The sequence below is a fragment of the Pipistrellus kuhlii genome, unplaced genomic scaffold (assembly GCF_014108245.1).
Source record: "Pipistrellus kuhlii isolate mPipKuh1 unplaced genomic scaffold, mPipKuh1.p scaffold_m20_p_38, whole genome shotgun sequence".
Classification (NCBI taxonomy): Eukaryota; Metazoa; Chordata; class Mammalia; order Chiroptera; family Vespertilionidae; genus Pipistrellus; species Pipistrellus kuhlii.
Genome location: NW_023425538.1, coordinates 525520 through 543198, shown reverse-complemented (window position 1 = coordinate 543198; position 17679 = coordinate 525520). Strand labels below are relative to the sequence as shown.

General features: G+C 58.0%; 2 protein-coding genes across 26 annotated transcripts in view; one reads left to right on the top strand and one right to left on the bottom strand.

Moving 5' to 3' along the window:
- The window catches only part of LOC118702294 (carcinoembryonic antigen-related cell adhesion molecule 1), an 813263-nt gene that overhangs the window by 410352 nt on the left and 385232 nt on the right, over positions 1–17679 (bottom strand). The window lies entirely within an intron of this gene.
- Positions 1–17679, top strand: part of POU2F2 (POU class 2 homeobox 2) — a 75897-nt gene that overhangs the window by 47313 nt on the left and 10905 nt on the right. For 4 of the 10 annotated variants that reach the window (XM_045570964.1, XM_045570963.1, XM_045570967.1 and 1 more), the window contains 5 exons: positions 2848–2913; positions 2999–3033; positions 3176–3235; positions 7094–7210; positions 7454–7735. In XM_045570964.1, the coding sequence (XP_045426920.1) occupies positions 2856–2913; positions 2999–3033; positions 3176–3235; positions 7094–7210; positions 7454–7735 (552 nt within the window). In that variant the 5' untranslated portion in view covers positions 2848–2855. Of the gene's footprint in view, positions 1–2847; positions 2914–2998; positions 3034–3175; positions 3236–7091; positions 7211–7453; positions 7736–17679 lie in introns of all 10 variants that reach the window. The other 6 variants (XM_045570965.1, XM_045570966.1, XM_045570969.1 and 3 more) reach the window with 3 other exon arrangements.

Genomic DNA, 17679 nt, shown 5'->3' with positions numbered 1-17679 from the left:
TGAGGGAAGGCTCTCTCTGGGGCACTGTGGGCACCGGCTGGAAGGAGGGCACAGGGCTGGGCAGAGGAGTCAGGGATGGAGGAGGGGTGAGGTTAGGGCTGCCTTAGCGGTAGCTGTTGCCTGGAGCAGGGCCAAGGGCTGAGAAGCAGGGCCTCCCCACAGCTTCCTCCCTTGGTGCCCTCTTATGTCTCAGAATCATTGGCCACTCGGTGCCCAGTGCCCAGGGCCCGAGCTCCCATACTGTCCTGGGCACCCGCTGCCCACCCACCCTCACCAACCTTAGTAGGACTATGTGCTGGCTGCTTCTTCTTTTTTTTTTTGGCTTTGAATTTTGTGTGTGTATGTGTGTGTGTGTGTGTGTGAAAACATAGCATACTTACGGGAAACGGCCCAGGGTACAGCCTGAAGAGCTCTCACATGGGTACAAACTCATGTCAGCTCCCAAACAGAAACGATGCAGAGCTTTTCCAGCCCCTTCAGCCTTCCCCATGCCCTTTCCAGGCTGCATCCCCCAAAGGCACCCCCCTCCCCCTCTGACCTTGCCTCCTTCGGGGCTTCGCGTACGCGGAGTCCTACTGCGCGCTCTCGAGCCTGGCATCCTTCCCTCGGCGGCAGGCCTGTGAGGCCGGCGCTCCGAGAGGCGGGAGTTTTTCCCTGCCGTGGCGTGTGTCCTGTGCAGACGGACACACCACCGTTGGCTGATCCATCCCCTCGGAGTCATTCCCAGTCCGGGGCCTTCCCTGGAGGAAGGGCTGCTGGGAACACGTGCCCCCGTGGGCACCGGTGGGCGGGACGCCCGGAGTGGTCGCGCTGGGCTGTGGGAGGGGCGCCTCCTCGCGTCCCTGGCTTGTGCTCGTATTGATTCACACGCCCACCGGCAGCGTGTGGCCTGGCTTTGTAATCAGGACTCTTAACCCGAGTGACGTTCGTGCCGGGTCATCTCCTCAGGTGCTGGGGGTGTCCCAGCTCCCCCTTTCGCGGGCCTTCTAGAGGCGGACAGCTCCTCTGCTCGGGCGGGTGGGGGCGGCTGGGTTCGGAGTGACCTGTGGGAGGCGCATTTGGGTCTGAGTCAACATCGCGAGTGCGGCCTCAGGCCAACCTGGGAATTGGGTCCAAACGAAGAGCATGGACTCTTGGGATGGGAGTTGGGGTCCAGGGTGGGCCAGGGGATGGAGAACGGGTCAGGCAGAAGCCCAGATTTGTGCGTGCGTGCGTGTGTGCGTGAGTGCGTGCGTGTGTGTGTGTGTGTCGGGGTGGGGGTGGTCTAGAACCAGAAAGGATTGATTGGTCTGGGGTCGGTGTCAGGGTGAGATTGGGTGGGGTGCCTGTTGGAGGTGAGGTGAGGGGGAGGGAAGTCAGGACTGGGGGTCATTCGCCTGCAGCGGTCGTGATTAAAAGCAGGAACCCTGCCAGGCTGGCGTGGCTCGGTGGTTGAGCATCAACCCATGAACCAAGTCATGGTTCAATTTCTGGTCGGGGCCCATACCCCCGGGCCAGAGGCTCGGTCCCCAGCGTGGGGCGTGCAGGAGGGAGCTTATCAATGAGTCTCGCTCATCGTTGATGTTTCTGTCGCCTGTCCCTTCCTCTCTGAAGTCAGTGAAAACGTCTTTTTTAAAAGCAGGAAGCCTAGCCGAAACTGGTTTGGCTCAATGGATAGAGCATCGGCTTGGGGACTGAAAGGTCCTGGGTTCGATTCCGATCAAGGGCATGTACCTTGGTTGCTGGCATATCCCCAGTAGGGGGTGTGCAAGAGGCAGCTGATCGATAACTCTCTCTCTCATCGATGTTTCTAACTCTCTATCTCTCTCCCTTCCTCTCTGTACAAAATCAATAAAATATATTTAAATAAATAAATAAAAGCAGGAAGCCTAGAGTCCTGGAGGCTGGGGTCTGGCCTCTCCTGTCTCACTGCTTTTGGGGAGGGGACACCCCCTCAGAGCCTCCTTCGCTTCCCTGTGAGAGCCGGGCACTACCCGCACCAACGGCTGGCGTGAGTGTGGTGCTTGGCACGGTGAGCACTCGGCTGCCCCTGGCCGGCATCGGAGCGCCCAGACGGCCCGGTCTCCATGGCACTGTGTCCCCCGTGCCACTTCCCTTCGTTTCCGGGGTCCACAGAACCATAGGGGCCAGGTGTCTTGCTGGGGTTTGGGGATGCAGTTGGAATTCCAGACTGAAACCCCAGGTGAGGTCTAGGATTAGGCTTGAGGACAAGGTCGGGGGGCAGCGCGGGAAGGAGCTGGAGTTACTGAGGTCGGAGCGGGGCTGCCCCTCAGTGCAGAGGGGAGGAGGGAGGAGGCGGGGGGGGGGGGGCAGTGAGGTGCGGAGGGAAAGTGGTGGGCTGGGGAGGCCGGGGCGGCCGGCAGCGCTGAATCACCCTGAGATCTTCAGACGAGCTCCTTCGGGGATGCTGCCGGCCTGTCACATCCCCCGGCCCCGCGCAGAGTGGAAAACACGCCTCAGCCGAAACCTGGGCAGGCAGCACGGGGCCGGGGCCTGGGGCTGGGGCGGCGTCTCCTTTGGAGCCTCACAACCTCCCCGCCCCCCCCCGCCCCCCCCCCGGCAGCCGGGCCGCCCGCCGAGGCGTCTCAGGACCCCCAACCACTGTCCACACCCCACCCTGCCCCCTGGGGCCACCCTCCCTGTGCACCTTCCGAGGGTGGAAGTGATCAGGCAGGAGCCGCAAGGCCTCAGGCCCCTCGCTTGTCCTCCCAGCAGAAGGCACGTCTCTCGGAAAGAGACACTTGCCAGGTGTCAGGGGGCTCGGGGCTCGGGGCTCGGCTGCGGTGGAGCTGGAGGAAGGGCCGAGCTCGCCCTTCCTCACCCACTTCCGTCCTCCTCTGTCCCCAGAAATAAGAATGTCTAAGCCCCTGGAGGCCGAGAAGCAAGGTCTGGACTCCCCGCCAGAGCACACAGGTGTGTGGGCAGCAGCGGGCGGGCAGGGCGGGTGGTGGGAGCCTCCGGGCAGCGGGTGACACCTCCCCGCCCCCTCTCGTTGCAGACACTGAACGAAATGGACCCGACACTAACCACCAGGTCAGGGGGCTCGGACTGGCCGGGGGTGGGGAGGCGAGGGGGGGGTATAAGGGGGCTGTGCGGGGGGGGGGGGGGGGGAGACAGGTGTCAGAAGCCGCTTTATCTCACTGGAACCATCCCCACCCCAACTTTCTCTTCTCAGAACCCCCAGAATAAGACCTCCCCGTTCTCCGTGTCCCCAACTGGCCCCGGCACCACCAAGGTAAGCACCTGCCAGAACAGCCAGCTCAAGGGGAGGGGGGTGCAGGGTGTTGGGTGGCAGTTGCCTTTGGAAGTGTCCCACAGGCCCGGGGCTGAGGGGGGCCCTAGCCCTGGTACCTCGGTGACAAAGCTCCTCCCACCCCTTCTCACCCTCTGGCTCCTGCCCCAGGCCTGTGACTCACCCCGGCTCCTTCCCCTTCCCTGGGGGGTGGGGGTGGCCAGGGAAATCCCCCCCAGAGCCCCAGGGCGATGAACAACAGGAAGCTGAGGGCCCGCCCCCATCCCAACTTCCCTGACTGAACTGGGGCCTGCCTCACCCCACCCTCTGCCCCCCAAGACACACTCAGGGGGTGGGTGTTGGAGGGTGGAGGGGTCAGGGGGAGGCAGACCCAGTGAGGGTGGCTGCGGCTCTGAGCAGATGCTGTAGGAGAGGACAGTGGGGAGGCGGGAAATGGCCAAACAGAGCAAATCCCAAATCCAGTCGGGGCCCTGCTGGGCTTCCCGGGTGTCTGGGGCCCAGGTCTCCACCGTCCAGCCGGTGGGGCAGCTGGCAGGTCCGGAGGCCTGAAGGCAGCCCAGCGGGCAGGGGCGTGGGCAGGACTCCTGAGTCGGGCGAAGGTGGCAGAAGGATGATGAGGGGCTGGGGGCTGCTCTGTGACCCTGGGAAAATCACTTCCCCTCTCTGGCAGTCAGTGAGGTGGCCTCCGAGTCCCTCCACAGCCAGGTGCTCGGAGGATGCTCGGTGGGCAGGTGCCCAGCGGGACCTCCCTCCCTCTGATCGCGGGTTTGGCTCTGACCTTGGCCTTCAGAGCCAGCCTCTCCCCCACGCGCTCCTTCCTCAGCTGAGTCTGTGCAGCCTGTCCTGGCCCCAAGGCAGCCGGTTTCTCTGGTGAAGCCGGTGGGCGCGGGGTGGGGGTGGGTGGGAGGAAGGGCCCTCGCTCCCCTTCCCAGGCCTGAGCCTTGGTCCGGGGGAGAGCTCAGGGCTGCCCCGCCCTGGGCCTCTGTTCCCCACCCCCTCCATCTCTCTCGTCGGTCTTGTCCTAACTGCAGGCTTCACATGCTCCCATCACGGTTTCAGACAAATCCACCCCCATCGGGTACAATAATGTGCATCAGACCTTCGTTAATAGGCTCAGTTTTTGTTTTGCATTTTTTTAAAAATATATATTTTATTGATTTTTTACAGAGAGGAAGGGAGAGAGATACAGAGCCAGAAACGTCGATGAGAGAGAAACATCAATCAGCTGCCTCCTGCACACTCCCCACCAGGGATGTGCCCTCAACCAAGGTACATGCCCCTGACCGGAATCGAACCCGGAACCTTTCAGTCCACAGACCGACGCTCTACCACTGAGCCAAACCGGTTTCGGCAGGCTCATTTTCTTTAAAAACTGTTTTATTTGGGGGGACGTGGAGCGGATACAAAAGTGGAAAGAAGAACACAATGAAAACAGCCTCCCAGGTACCCCTCAGTCAGCTTCGACAACCACCGACTCAGGAACTGGCTTGCTCTTTCAACAGCCGAAATAAATGTGTGTGTGTTTTTTTGTTCAAATGGAAATTTCACGAATGGAAAACCAAAATCACTTGCCATGGAAATAAATGCAGTGATTATTAAACCGTACCCAGAGACGCTTGCCTGCGTCTGAGGGCCTACGCCTGAGGCCTGCCCTCGGTAGCAGGGGACTGGGCCAGCTTTGGGAGACTGGCAGCTGACGGAGACTTTCTTAGGAGAGCCGGGAGGCATGACAGAGCTCTGGAGGAGGACAAGTGTTCTCGCCAAGGCTATCAGTGCTGGGAGGGGTTTTTATTTTATTTTTTAATTATATACTTTTACTCCAGCTTTCTTGTTCTTTTTTATTTTTTTATTTTTTACAGAGAGGAAGGGAGAGGGATAGAGAGCTAGAAACATTGATGAGAGATAAACATCAACCAGCTGCCTCCTGCACACCCCTTACCGGGAATGTGCCCGCAACCAAGGTACATGCCCTTGACTGGAATCGAACCTGGGACCTTTCAGTCCGCAGACCGACGCTCTATCCACTGAGCCACACTGGTTTGGGCTAGTTTTTTTTTTTTAATTTTTAGCTGAAAGATGACACACACATGATCCTCAGTGTACCTTTGCATCACCAAAGCAAGGCACAAACATGCCCAGACTTCCAGGGATTGGACCTTTCCTCCTGGGACACTGGGCGGCAGGTGCTCCGGGTGTCCCCGCTGGGCCTGAGTGTGTGTGATTCCTCCAGCCATGCCCCCTCCCGCCCCGGTGTGTCCGTTACCAACAGACTGTCCCCACCCCCACCCCAGGCGAGCCCACCGACGCCCGGCTGTCTGTGTAGGAGAGGAAGGAGGCCAGGGCCGTGTTGTGCTGGTCTGCCCTATGCGCGTTGTGTTGTTGTTCATCCTCACCCGAGGACACATTTTCCATTATTATTATAGAGAGTGGAAGGAGCCGGGCGGGGTGGGGGGAGGAGAAACATGTGTTAGAGAGACACATCAATTGGTTGCCTCCCTCAGGCTCCCCATCTGGGGCTGGGAATCGAACCTGCAACCCAGGTACATGCCCTTGACTGGGAATCAAACCCGAGACCCTTCGGTGAGCAGGCCGACGCTCTAACCACTGAGCTACCGGCCAGGGCTGCCCTATGTTTTTGGTGCGAGACGCCTCCACATCCTGCAGAGAACTGAGGAGGAGCGGAGGGGCCCGGGAGTGCAGGCTGCCAGCTGGCAGCGCCTGGGCCACCTCGGGCTGCAGGTGTGTTTTCCTTGTCCGGCAGCGTTCTTGCTTTAGATTTTATTATTTTTTTAAAAATATATTTTTATTGATTTTAGAGAGGAAGGGAGAGGCAGAGAGAGAGAGACAGAAACCTCAATCGTGAGAGACAATCATTGCTTGGCTGCCTCCTGCACACCCCCTACTAGGTATCAGGCCTGCAACCTGGGCACGTGCCCTTTATCGGAATCGAACCCGGGACCCTTCAGTCCATAGCCCGACACTCTGTCCACGGAGCCAAACCGGCTTTAGGTTTTAAAATCTGCTGCTGGCAGGAGCAGAGTAGCAGGTGGGCAGACCTGCCCTGTGGGTCGACGGGCAGGCAGTCTCTGCACATCTCACCCGTTTGTGCTGTCTACTTTTGAATTTGTGACCCATGTTCTAAAGCCGTGGGGGGGTTGTTTTTTTCCCTACCCTTCGGCCTTTCTTCCAATAAAATCTTACTCACTGGACGAATACGAGATGCACCTCTGTCTGAACAGATGAGGGCAGTGGGACCCAGACCCCCTTATCGGAGATCCCACCTCACTTCTCACTTTACAAACAGGGAAACTGGCTCCCAACAGGGAAGACGTGCCCTCAAAGATGGCCCTCCTAGCTGAAACCGGTTTGGCTCAGTGGCTAGAGCATCAGCCTGCGGACTGAAAGGTCCCAGGTTCGATTCCAGTCAAGGGCACGTACCTTGGTTGTGAGCACATCCCAGTGGGGGGTGTGTGTGTGTGTGTGTGCAAGAAGCAGCTGGTCGATGTTTCTCTCTCATCGACGTTTCTAACTCTCTATCCCTCTCTCTTCCTCTCTGTGTAAAATCAATAAAATATATTTTTTTTTTTAAAAATAGGTGGCCCTCCCTGTGGGGCGTGTAGGTGTAGGGAGTGTGGTAGCCCATGTGACTGGTGAGGAAACAGACCCGAGGGGGGGCGGGCTCAGGCAGGGTCTGGCCTCCTCACCCCTGTCCGTCCCTCCTGTGCCAGCTGGAGGCTGCTGTTGCCACACTCGTGCCCTCTCTTTGGTTCGCAGGTGGGCATTCTCTCTGGCCTCCACTTAACATTCTGGGGTCCCGGACCCTGCCTCTCTCCCCCCCAGATCAAGGCTGAAGACCCCAGCGGCGACTCAGCCCCAGCAGCACCCCCGCCCCCCCAGCCGGCTCAGCCGCATCTGCCCCAGGCCCAGCTCATGCTGACGGGCAGCCAGCTCGCCGGGGTGAGTGTTCGGGGAGGACGGGCCGGGGGCACAGGCCAGTCGCCGCCACCTGACCTGGGACCGTGGCCCGGGTGGTGTCCCTCCAGGACCACGGCCGCTCTCTGCCGCCCGCCTCGCGCCCTGCTCTGCCTCCTGGAAGATTTGCTCCCTCAGCTGTTTGGCTCGGGTACTAACCCCTCTCTCTCTGCCTTCTCTGCTCCTCCCTGTGGCCCCCTGTGCCCCCGCTGCCCTGCCGCCCCACAGCTCACGGCGCTGATGCCCGCTCAGCAGCAGCTCCTCCTGCAGCAAGCGCAGGCCCAGCTCCTGGCCGCCGCCGTGCAACAGTCCAATGCTGCTGCTGCTGCCGCCGCCGCCGCCTCCTCCACCTCCTCTTCCTCCTCCTCCTCCTCCTCCTCTGCCTCCTCCTCGACCTCGCAGCCCCCAGCCTCCTCTGGGGGAGGCGACCTGCCACCACCACAGCCTGCCAGCCAGCCCCCTGGAACCCCACAGCTCACCTTGTCCCAGCCCATCCAGCTCACAGCACAGGTAAGGGCGCCCCGGAGCCCAGGCCTCCTGTGGAGGACCCGCAGGGGCCTCGTGGGCCTCGTGGCTCATTCCCACCAGCAGCCACATGCCAGGCAGCTCCCAGCAACCCTAGGGGCCCTGGCAGATGCTGCCCGTCCTTCAGGGGGCCAGGGGGGCTCAGAGAGGGCACGCCCTCCGCAGGAGGGAAGGCCCGGCTAAGCACTTCCTACGCATCTTGCTGGGGGTCACAGCCACCTGGGAGGCTGGCCCGTTACCCTCACCTTACAGCGGAGGGGGCCAGGAGGAACCCACGGACGTGTGGGTGCAAATCCAAAGGCTGAGTGAGGGTCAGCATTAGGGCCTCGCACGGGATCCCAGCTCGGCTGGTGAAGGGATCGCTCCTTCATAAAGGGGGGCTTGTGATCGCTGAGCTAGGGAGCCCTGCATCCTCTCTCACCGCTCTGGAGCCTTCCGGACAAACCCTGCTTGGATCTGTGGGCCGTGTTGCTGTCCTGGGATTACCGTGGGAAAGTTCCACAGACCGGTGGCTTCAAACAGCAGAGAGTATTGTTTCAGACCAGGAGCCCCAGGTCATGGTGTCTCCCTGGAGGCTCTGGGGAGAATGGCTGGGGTGGGGGTGGGGGGGTGGGCGCGGAGAGGGAGGGGCCGTGCAGAAATCCTTGCTGACTTGTAAATGGGCTGCTCCAACCTCTCCCTCCACCATCTTCTCTCTGTGGGTGTCTGCCTTTGTATCCAAATACCCCTGTCCTATAAGGACACCAGCCATTAGAAGAGGGACAATCCCGGTGACCTCATTTTAACGTGACTACCTCTGCACAGACCCTGTTTTCAAGGCGCCACGGGTTAGGGCTTCCAACATGTCTTTTTCAACAATTCAGCCGTAACTGTGGCCCCTCCCGCTGGGCCGGCTCTCTCCGACCACACGGGCACATCGCCCTCCCGGGCCAATGCCTGGTGTCTGGGGGCATTTGCGTCCCCGGTCCATGCTCCAAGCTGGTGGGGGCCTGAGAAGTCTACAGCAGGGCCTCCCTTAGCCCCGGCTTCCCACGGCGACTGCTCTGTGAAGGTCGTTCTCCCCCCCCCCACCCCCCCCTTCACGGGACCCTGGCTGGTGCTGCTAGGCCAGGGCACTGTCCAGTGCCCACAAGGCCGTTCCCTGGGCAGGGTTCTGCCCCCCACGGGCCTCTCCACTCCTGACCAGCATCCCTGCTGAGTCTGTCCTTCACCCTGAGCTGGCGTCGCCTCCTCAGAGCTTCCTGCCGCTGGGCCTGGTTCCCCAGGAACCCACAGAGCCACCCGTGTCCGCGGCTCCTGACGGCTCTCCCAGCCGTAGCTCCCCGTGCTGGGCTCGCCATGGTAACTGTCACCACGGCCTGGTGGGTGCTGACTAGGTGCTAATGTAAGGTGACCAGACGTCCCGCTTTTTAACAATGTGTCCCGCGTGCTGCGGTGTTTTAGAATGTCGTGGGACGCGGGACGTCTGGTCACCTTATGCTAATGGGACCAATGTTAAAAATCGGACTGTCCCGCCAAAAGCGGTCACCTTATGCTAACACGACCACCTTGGCCGAGGCTCTGAGGGGAGAGCGAGGAGCCTGCCCGAGGCCGCACCTAGAGCATGACCCGCAGAACGGTCCTGGGTCCAGGCTCTGGGGCGGCTGCTCTTCGCTGTCCTTCACGGGACTTGTGTCTCGCACTCCCACTCCCCCCGCCCCCCGCCGGCCCCCAGACTCCCCAGCAGCTGGCGGTCCGTCTCCTCAGAGCACACACGGAGGCTCGGGCTCTGCACGAGGTCTTGGATCTCGGTGTCCTTGCTCTTGTCCTTCCCCCGGGAAGCAGCTTCCCCCCTTCCCCTCCTCAGCCTCCTTCAAGCCCCAGGTGGGGGGAAGGGGGCAGCACATCTCCGGGAAGTTTCCAGTGACGTCCTCCCCGTCCGGCTGCATTGCTCTCCTGTCTCTCAAGCCGGGGCCTCTCCTTCTGACCACAGGGCGGTGTCCCAGTCTGTAAGGATCAGAGATGACAGGGAGGAGGAAGGCAGGGCAGCCTCGTGCAGACACCCTTGACGTGGATGCACCCCTAGAGCCACGTCCCCAGGCGTCCTGTGGACCCTGCAGGGGGCTGACCCGCCCCCTGCCACCGCCCCCAGGCCTGATTCTCAAGGCCCTCTGAACCCCATGCTGCTTTCCTCTCGCTCCTCCCACCCGGGCTTCCCTCAGCTCCCCTCTCCCCTGTCCGTCTTCTGCTCCTGCAAAGCTGGGCCCAGTCTGTTTTCTGGGAGTTCTGCTGGCCGTGACCTCCTTCCACGACAGACACATATGTGTTCTGTCCCCTGGTCTGGTCTGCCGGACCGCGCCGGGCCCGGCTGCGGCGAGGACCGGCTCCCCTGCCCTGGCTGTCTCCCTGCCTCTCCCACAATCCCATGTTCCCCGCCACTCACCTGTCCCGTGACCACATCACAGACACCTCCCGGCCTCCCGAGTGCCGGGCCCCGGTGACTCACCCCCGGCCTCGCCCCCGAGGGTTCTCCGTCTGGTAGGGAAACAGATGCCCCGATGAGCCACTAGGAAATGTTATGAAAATACCAGGGAAGTCAAATGGCCCGTGGCCTCCCGCTTTAAAACGATAGCAAGTCCGCAGGGAAGCCCTCCTCCGAGGCCAGCTTCCGTGTCGGTGAGACCCCCCGGGCAGGCTCGCCCCGCCGGCCCCCCCCCCCCCCCCCCCCCCCGTCCTCCCGGCTCACAGACACAGGGGCGATCGCCACACGCTTTCATGGTGCGTGTGCCCGGCGCTTGGCACCGTGCCCGCCTCCGAGGTGTTTGCCGGATCAATGAGGGACGTCTCGCTGCAGCCTTTCAATCGAGCAGAGCAGACAGCTCCCCGGGAGGGGAGGGGGCGGGTTATTCAGAACCTCTGGGGGAGACGGAGGCATTGATTGGAAATTTACATGAACTGTTCAAACATCATTTTGTACTTGAAGAGTGAAAAAAAAAATCCCTGTTTTTGTAATATGATGATGGCAACTGAAGCCTGACGAAATCTTCCAGGCGGGCGGGCCCCGGGAGAAGGTTCCCGGAGAAGCCTGCGGGAGTGGTGGGAGGAGACAGGGGGCCTCTGGTGCGGAGCCAGAAGGTACCTGCACCCAGGTGGGGCGCATAGCGTTTTTCAGGAGGATGAGCTGGAGAAGGGGATTCTGGGCCGTGGGGATGGGGAGTTCTGAGAGAGCAGGGTGGGCTCGGGAACGGGACTAGGAGCCAGAGTTGGAAGACAGCGGAGGATGATCCCTTCCGCCCTAGGGGAGAGGGTGGGGGTGACAGCCGGGCGCTCAGGCAGCTGAAGGGAAAAGGGGATGTTTGGCTCACGTCACTGAAAAGGCCCAGCCTGCATTGCCAGGTTCCCCTCAGGAATGGGGGTAATAATGTCTACCTCTCCATCTGCAAGTTAGACCTGAGGCCTGAGGAATATTATTATCCACAGAGCATTTTGGGAATCTCAACACAGTCCTCCAGCATGACCATTTAGAATATGTTGGTTCTGGAGCGGGCGAACTGGTGCCAGAACTTAGACTGGCAGCCACGTGCCCAGGGAGCTAGCACACCAGTGGCCAGCTTTGAGCCTGTGGCCCCACCCCTGAGAGGGGCGTTAGCTCAACCTGGACCGTGGGCCCCGAGAGTGGGGTAGAGCTTGCCCCCAAAAGGAAGAGATGGGTCCAGTTGCTTGAAGAGCAGGCAGCAGGTGCCAGGCCAGCCAAGCCACCCCCTGGAGGGTGTTGTCCGTGCACCCACAGGCCCCGGGGCCCGGGAGGGGCTGAGGGCGCCGGTCCCTCCGCTGTTCGCGGGTGGGATCGGCTGTGCCCTTCAGCACGAGGCAGCAGGGGCGTAACACACCGTCCACGTGGCTCTCCTTTCTGTTGGGTGGTTCTCTGTTGTGTGATACTCGGTCCCACTCGCTGGCACTTCCTGGCTCCAGGTGCCAGGGCCAGCCTCCAGGGGCATTGGTGCCTGTGCTAGAGACAGGCACCTCTGTCCACGCCACTCCACCTCCCGCTTTTATAGCTTCTCCCAGCGGAGTGGCTGGAAAAAAATCACAGTCATTTCCTGGTATTCATTCCACTGACACTCACTGAGCACCATGTGTATGCCAGGGGCCCACTCAGGGCCCAGAGGGGACAGCGGTGACCGAGGCAGACAGTACACAAAGTAAACAAACCGGCAGAACGAGGCTGTGGTGGAGTAAGTGCGATGAAGAAAATGAAACCGGGCGGTCAGGAGAGGTTTCACTGAGAAGGTGGCCGGGGAGAGCCGCGGCCTGAATGAGTCAGCCCCAGGAAGCCGGGAAGGGGGAGGGGCTTAGGAAAAGGCAATGGCACGTGCAAAAGCCCTGAGGCAGAGAGCAGTTCTCGGCTCCGAGGAAGGTGGTGTGGCTGGGAGACCAGAGGTGATGGAGAGGCAGGTGGGACCAGGTTTCTCAGGGCCTTCCTTGTGGGGCCCGGCCCGACAAAGAAATTCAAAGTGGATGATAAGTGTGATGGGACACTGTTGTTGTTGTTTTTTTTTTTAAATAGGTGAGTGGTGCGACCCAAATGACCCGTGAGAAAACTCTCTCCCGGTGCTCTAGGGAGCATGGACTGTGGAGGACTGGAGTGGAAGCGGGTAGCCCTGACCTGGCAGGTGTTGGGGGGGGGGGAGATGTGGGCGATGGAAGGGTGGCCGGGGGTATGGTTCGGATAGGTCAGGGGTGACTCCTGGGACGTTGGCTTTAGCATCTGAGTGCTGGCCAAGTGGTTTTTTGAGATGGGCAAGTTGGGGGGAGCGGGTGTTTTGAGGGCTGGCGCAGGGAGCCAGGAGTCTTGCTTTGGACCTGGTAGGGTGTGACGGGTCACAGTCATCAGGGAGAGACACCCAATAGGCAGACGGATGTGTGAGACTCGAGCTCAGTGGAGAGTCTGCGTGGGGACTGGAGGTTGTGAGTCGTCACAACATAATTTATGTGGAATCGATAGCCAGACGGGGCTTCCGCCCTCCAGAGCTTGGGGATGACAGGAGGGGTGACATGAGGGGGTTGACACGAGGGGGTGACATGGGGGTGCAGGGGTAGCAGATGGTCACGCTGGAGGCCTGTGTTGAGATTTCCAAAGTGCTCTGTGGGTAATAATACTCCTCAGGCCCCAGGTCTAACTCGCAGGTGGAGAGTTAGTCATTGTTACCCCCATTCTGTAGATGAGAAAACTGAGTCCCCGAGAGAGGAAATCTCAGTGGTAATGACTGCCATTTGGGGAGGACCACACACGTGAACGAGGATCAGCCTCAACATTCTACACGTGTTGCCTCATTTAATTCCTTTCACACGCCCTTGAGGTCGAATTATTGAGGCGTCCCCTGAGGAAACAGGGTCTTAAGGAGGGACAGTGCCCATGGTCCCAGGTGTGTAAGGAGCAGAGCCAGGGGTCTGGGTCTCTCCGGAGCCTGGTCCTCCCGGGACACCAGGCACCGTCACCCTAGACACTTAGGGAGGCTGCTTACCAGATCGAGCTGGCTTTCCCCCGAGTCACACAGCAAGAAGCAGGCAAGAGGGCCGAGGCCAAGCGTCTGAGGCTCTCCGTGGAGGGGACCCTGGCACCCCTCTAGTCTGCCCTCGGCACTGTTCCAGCAGGTGGGGTGCAGGTTCACCCCAGCGGCCCCCAGGACGGCGCTCACCGCCTTCCCAGGCAGCCCGTCCCACCGCTGGGCACACCGACATGCTCCTGCTCATTAGAGCGCCATCGGCCGCAGCGTAACGTATGTGGTCTCGAGCCCATCCCTTCCTGTCCTTCCTACCCAGGCCTGAACTTGACACTGTCCGGGTCTTAGAACTGGTCATTGTCAGATGAGGGATGGCCAGAGATGGCCTTCCCCGTGTGTGGCGGTGAAGCGTGCACCCAGGCCGGTTACAACGGCTGCTCTGGGCCCAGGCCTCCTCTCGTTCCTTCCTCCCACATGGGACCAAGCTCGATGGGAAAAGGAGCAGTTACGCTCCAGGTTACCCATGTGTCCTACAAACCATGTGTCTCAGTGTTTTTGCCTCCACTCTGTGACCAAGGTCCCCTCTGCAGCAAAGCACAGTCTTCCCCAAACACCAAGTTTTACCTCATTCATTCGTTGAAAATTCACGGATGGCCTGCTAGGTGCCTGCACTGAGCTCAGGGTGATCAGAATACCGCAGTGCCCTTCTCGGCATTGATGGCTGTGCCGGCCCTCCGTGCCAGTCTTTCTCCCTTGCCAGGAACTGAGCAGATGATGCACAGCAGAAGAGCATCCCTTGCTTGGACCCTTCCCGCCACTGGTATCTCTGAGCTTTAACTTTCCTACCAGCTGACTCGGTGGTAATGCGCCCCCAAGTGGCTTCAGAGCGCACGCTCTCTCTAGAAGATTGTGGAGAAATGGGGCCACCTGCTGGCCAACCCCAGTCCTGCATCAGTTCACTGTTCACCCAGAATCATCTCTTTCTCCTCCTTTAATGTCTTTAGTCAACAACCATTTAGTGAACATCCTCCACGTCCAGGCTCCTTCCTACCTGAGGATACAATGAGGAACAAGGCAGACAAACCTGTGCCTCCGGGAGCTGGCACCCTCTCTAGCTGGGGAGACAGACAGGAAGCTGACAGCTGCTATGAAGGAAAGAACAGAATGTAATGGACTGAGGAGTGACTGAGGGGAAGGAAGACTCCTTACCAGAGTGGTGGCCAGAGGAGGCCTCTCTGAGGAGGAGGAGGAGGAGGAGGAGGAGGAGGAGGAGGAGGAGGCGGCGGCATCTGATAGAGACGTGACTGATGATGAGCAGCCAGTCATGTGCAGACCAAGAAGGAAAGGAAGGTACAAAGCAGCAGCATGTGCAAAGGCCCTGAGGCAGAGACTTCTTTCTGGGTTCAGTGACAGGAAGGAGACAGATGTGGCTGGATTGGAGTTAGGGAGAGAGGAAGTCAAGGGAGGTGAGGAAGGAGAGGCAAGCAGGCGGCTGGCTCATGCAGGGCCACAACAAGGCGTGAGATTCTATTACAAATGTGATAAAACCCAAAGGAGGCTTTCTGGTTCGATTAATATTTTAGAACAGGAACCTGGATTCCACAGACCACCCCTCAAAGGGGTCTGCGGATAGCATTCGGGGGCGGGGGGGAAGGGGGTCCATGAACTTGGAATTGTGTCTCGATTTTTGCTATCCTCTGACCAAGATCCTTCCAAGTATTTTCTCCTATCTTGAATGTAGGCAACAGACCACAGTGACACAGCTGGACTTGGGCTTTGTCGCCAATGGAAGGCACAGCTGTTTCCATATTCTGTTCAGTTGGTGCAGATCTCTGAAAAATACTGTTTTCACTCTCTGGGGCTTTGAGATGACAGTAGTCATCAGGCCGTTGCTTGATCGTAAACAATAATGTGCTAATTAAGGAAGCCCATAGATTACTGTTACCACCATCCAAATCACTCGTGATGACTGTACTTCAATGTAATTGATTTCATTTTAAATCCGAGTCCCGGCGGTTAAGTTCTTCCTTCGGACTCCGCTGGGAGACCCCCCTGCAGATTTTGATTCTTCTTCTCCATCCATTTCCAATTCCTGCTGATTCAGAAAGAAATCCGTACACACCACTCATTCGGGCTTTTGGAGAGAAAGGGGGGTTTTCATTGAGTGTCGAGCCTGGGAAAGACAGAAGTTAAATATTTTAATCAATCAGCTACAGGTTGTAGGGAACCAGAAAATACTAGGATCAAGGCTTTATTTCCATTCTGATTCGATCAATTCAGTGCACATTTAACGGGGGCTCACCAGGCCCCGGAAGGTGCTAGGGCTGCAAGGAGAATGAGACGCCTCTGTTTTGGTCTGGCAGAGGAAGAGTATCTGTAAGCAAATGCAATGCATGTGAGACATGCCTAGTGGAGCAGGGTGGGCACAGTGGGGTGTGACATTTAGATCATTTGCAGGACCTTTTAGAGACAAAGAAGACAACATTCTGAGGCCAAAATTCGGCATGTGGTCTTGGAAGTGTCCATTGTCAATGGGGTGGGGGCTGAAACCCAGCTTCCCTCATTTAGGGTCAGCCCATGCAGACGGGAGACAGCCATGCAGGTTTCATAGATGGGGGGTGGGGGGGTCGAGAAAGGGAAGTCAGAGTAGATACGGTTCCAAAGGATAGAGCCTTCGGACTCCAGACCCCTTAAGCTGTAGTCTTGAATGATTAGCAGGAGTGAGAAAAGTGAAAGGTTGGAGCATCCGATACTCCGTCCACTTTCCAAAGCACATGGAGAAAATAGAGGCCGTGGCAGGGAGACAGGAACCTTGAAATGTGACAAGACAACTGGTTGGAAAAGCAGAGGTGCCGGGCAGAAGTGACTGTTCAATGTTTATGTCTTTATTTGGACGAACTAAATGTTCAAAATTCAAGAGGTACAAAGGGTTGATGGTGTTGCCAGTTTCTGGTATAGTTTTCTATAATAGACCTGATCCATGCATACCCAAGCAGGTACCTAGATATACTTTTTTAAAATATGTATTTTATTGATTTTTTTACAGAGAGGAAGGGAGAGGGATAGGGAGTTAGGAACATGGATGAGAGAGAAACATCCATCAGCTGCCTCCTGCACTATTGGGGATGTGTCCACAGCCGACGTGTCTGCAGGCCGATGCTCTCTATCCACTGAGCCAAACAGGTTAGGACTAGATATACTTTTTTTTTAAAAAAACACAAACAGTGGCACACAATACCCACTCTTTCGCCTCTTGAACTTTCTACTCAACCGGACATCTTGGAGATGGTTTCACGTCAGGGCACAAAGGGAATCCTCATTACTTTTCATCACAGCATAGTATTTCATTGTAAAGATCCACTTGGCTCCTACTGCTGCACGCTCAGCTTCCTTCTACTCTTTTGCTAAAACACCACTTGCTGCTGCAAATATCCCCCTAGAGACATCATTTTGCCCAACTTTGAGCGTATCCCTAGACATGGAAGGTATGTGGCCCTGGCCGGTGTGCTCAGTGGTTAGAGCATTGGCCCATGCACTAAAGGATCATGAGTTCAATTCCCAGTCATGGGCACATACCTGAGTTGCAGATAGGTTCAATCCCCGTCCCTGGTCAGGGCACCTGCAGGAGGCAACCAATCGACGTGTCTCTTTCACACGGATGTTTCTCTCTCTTTCTCTCCTCTTCAGACCTCCCCCCCCCCACTCTCTCTAAAAATCAGTGGAAAAAATTTCTGTAGGTAAGGATTAACCAAAAATAGGGTATGTGCAATTGTCTTCTGGCCAGCGTAGCTCAGTTGGTGGGAGCGATGTCCCATATACCAAAAGGTTCTGGGTTCCATTCCTTGGCAGGGCACATACCCAGGTTGCAGGAGGCAGTGGATTTATGTTCCTCCCTCTCCCTTCCTTTCTCTCTAAAATCAGTGAAAACATATCCTCAGGTGAGGATAAAACATTTTTAAGGTATATGCCAGTGGTCTGCAAACCGCGGCTCGAGAGCCACATGCAGCTCTTTGAGTGGCTCTTCCACAAAATACCACGGCCAGCGCGAGTCTATTTTGAAGAAGTGGCGTTAGAAGAAGTTTAAGTTTTAAAAATTTGGCTCTCAAAAGAAATTTCAATTGTTGTACTGTTGATATTTGGCTCTCTTGACTAATGAGTTTGCCGACCACTGGTATACACACTTGTAATTTTGATAGACATCGCCAAATTACCTCTCCCCAGCGATGTGCAAGTGTTGCCCTCATACCCTAACAGAGCATGTCAGGCCCTATTATCTTTGCCGATCTGACAGGTAAAAGAGTAGCTCAGTGCGGCTGTGGCTGTGTTTATCTCCTTGGGAGTGAATTGGAACATCTTCTCATTCAGAGCTATTTGTATTTGCTCTGCTGGGCAGTCACCAGACCTGTCTGTTGGCCAGATTACTGCTGGGTCATTAGGTTTTTTTCT